This window comes from Sinocyclocheilus anshuiensis, unplaced genomic scaffold (assembly GCF_001515605.1).
Source record: "Sinocyclocheilus anshuiensis isolate Anshui unplaced genomic scaffold, SAMN03320099.WGS_v1.1 scaffold815, whole genome shotgun sequence".
Lineage (NCBI taxonomy): Eukaryota > Metazoa > Chordata > Actinopteri > Cypriniformes > Cyprinidae > Sinocyclocheilus > Sinocyclocheilus anshuiensis.
The window spans coordinates 216,578-217,921 of NW_015549621.1; the positions used below are offsets into that span (position 1 = coordinate 216,578).

Here is a 1,344-nt window from a genome sequence, read left to right on the forward strand (position 1 = left end):
GTCATTATAATCAGTAATTATGTCCCCACTGGATGCAACAAATGCCTCATTTATAATGGGTTTTAATGTTTTTGTCTCGTCACTCTGACCGGGACACGGCATCACAGTATGGTAAGGGGCGTAACATTTCCGTCACACGCTTGAGGTATTTGGCCAATCACAACGCACTGGATAGCTGGCCAATCAGAGCACACCTCGCTTTTCAGACCGATGAGCTTTGTAAAAATCGACTCATTTCAGAAAGGCGGGGCATAGAGGATAAACAATAATGTACAATATGTGGAAAATAATGTGTTTTTTTAACCTTAAACCGCATAAACACATTACATTACACCAAATACACAAAATAATGTTCTTTTTAGCAACGTCATATGACCCCTTTAAATATGACAAGCTGTAGTAGAGTTTGGACATGGTTTTATAGAGGCTGCTGTTTTTATACTTTCTCTAACACACTACGTGATCTTGCTACCTAAAGCATCTCCAGCACTTCCTGTTTCTCCTATTGCACATTCCCTTCTCTTTTCACTTCCCTGGTCAAATGTGTCTCAACATTTTATTTGATGCATGATTTTTCACTGAGAACCCAGGTTTTTAAAACCAAGTATGTAGGTGAAGTGGAAATCACTTTCCCTTTGTATGCATGAGAGGGCTCAGCATTGGCTGTCACATGATCCAGATCAGTTCTGTACCAGGAACGTTTTTTCCCATAACTAAGACCTGGACTGTAGTGTTCCTTGAAAACCCAGCTAAATGAAATGCTACATACCGCAATTAAAAGCCCGTAAGATGTCACAAGCTCAGCATGAGGGCATATTGGCCCTCTCTGACCCACTGGTGTTTGGCTGTCACTCCAGATCAATGGTGTAGACATGACAGATGCCAGACATGACCAGGCAGTAGCGCTGCTTACCGGCACTTCCCCCACCATCACCCTCCTGGTCGAACGGGACCAGGCCAGTGCAGGGGGCGCCTCCCCTCGAACTCGACCTCATTCGCCCCCTCCTCCAGAGCCATCTGACTCGCCTGAGCAAGAGGAAGGAGATGAGCACCTTGGAAACCATCTCAACTGCCCCATGGAAGATGAATACCCCATTGAGGTGAGAGCTGGAACTAATGGTATGACATTGAACCTACAGGGAGAGAGTGTGTGTGTGTTTCTCCCTATTTGAGGAAATATTTAAAAGTGATAAAAAAGTGCTTTAAATGCTGCTAGCTGTAGTTTAATCTCATAACAGCTTCATTTTTCTGTTTTAATGCCTCACTCAGCAGAGAAAATGGTGTTAGGAGGATTGTGATTTGGCCTTTTAAAATTTGCTCTATTGCTCTTGCATTTAATTAATG

At 43.3% G+C, this 1,344-nt stretch overlaps 1 protein-coding gene across 1 annotated transcript in view; it reads left to right on the top strand.

Annotated features, from left to right (window-relative positions):
• The window catches only part of LOC107659431 (protein scribble homolog), a 96,551-nt gene that overhangs the window by 64,362 nt on the left and 30,845 nt on the right, over positions 1-1,344 (top strand). Inside the window, exon 20 of the mRNA XM_016448379.1 lies at positions 858-1,100. Coding sequence (XP_016303865.1) covers positions 858-1,100 — 243 coding nt within the window. The remainder of the gene's footprint in view (positions 1-857; positions 1,101-1,344) is intronic.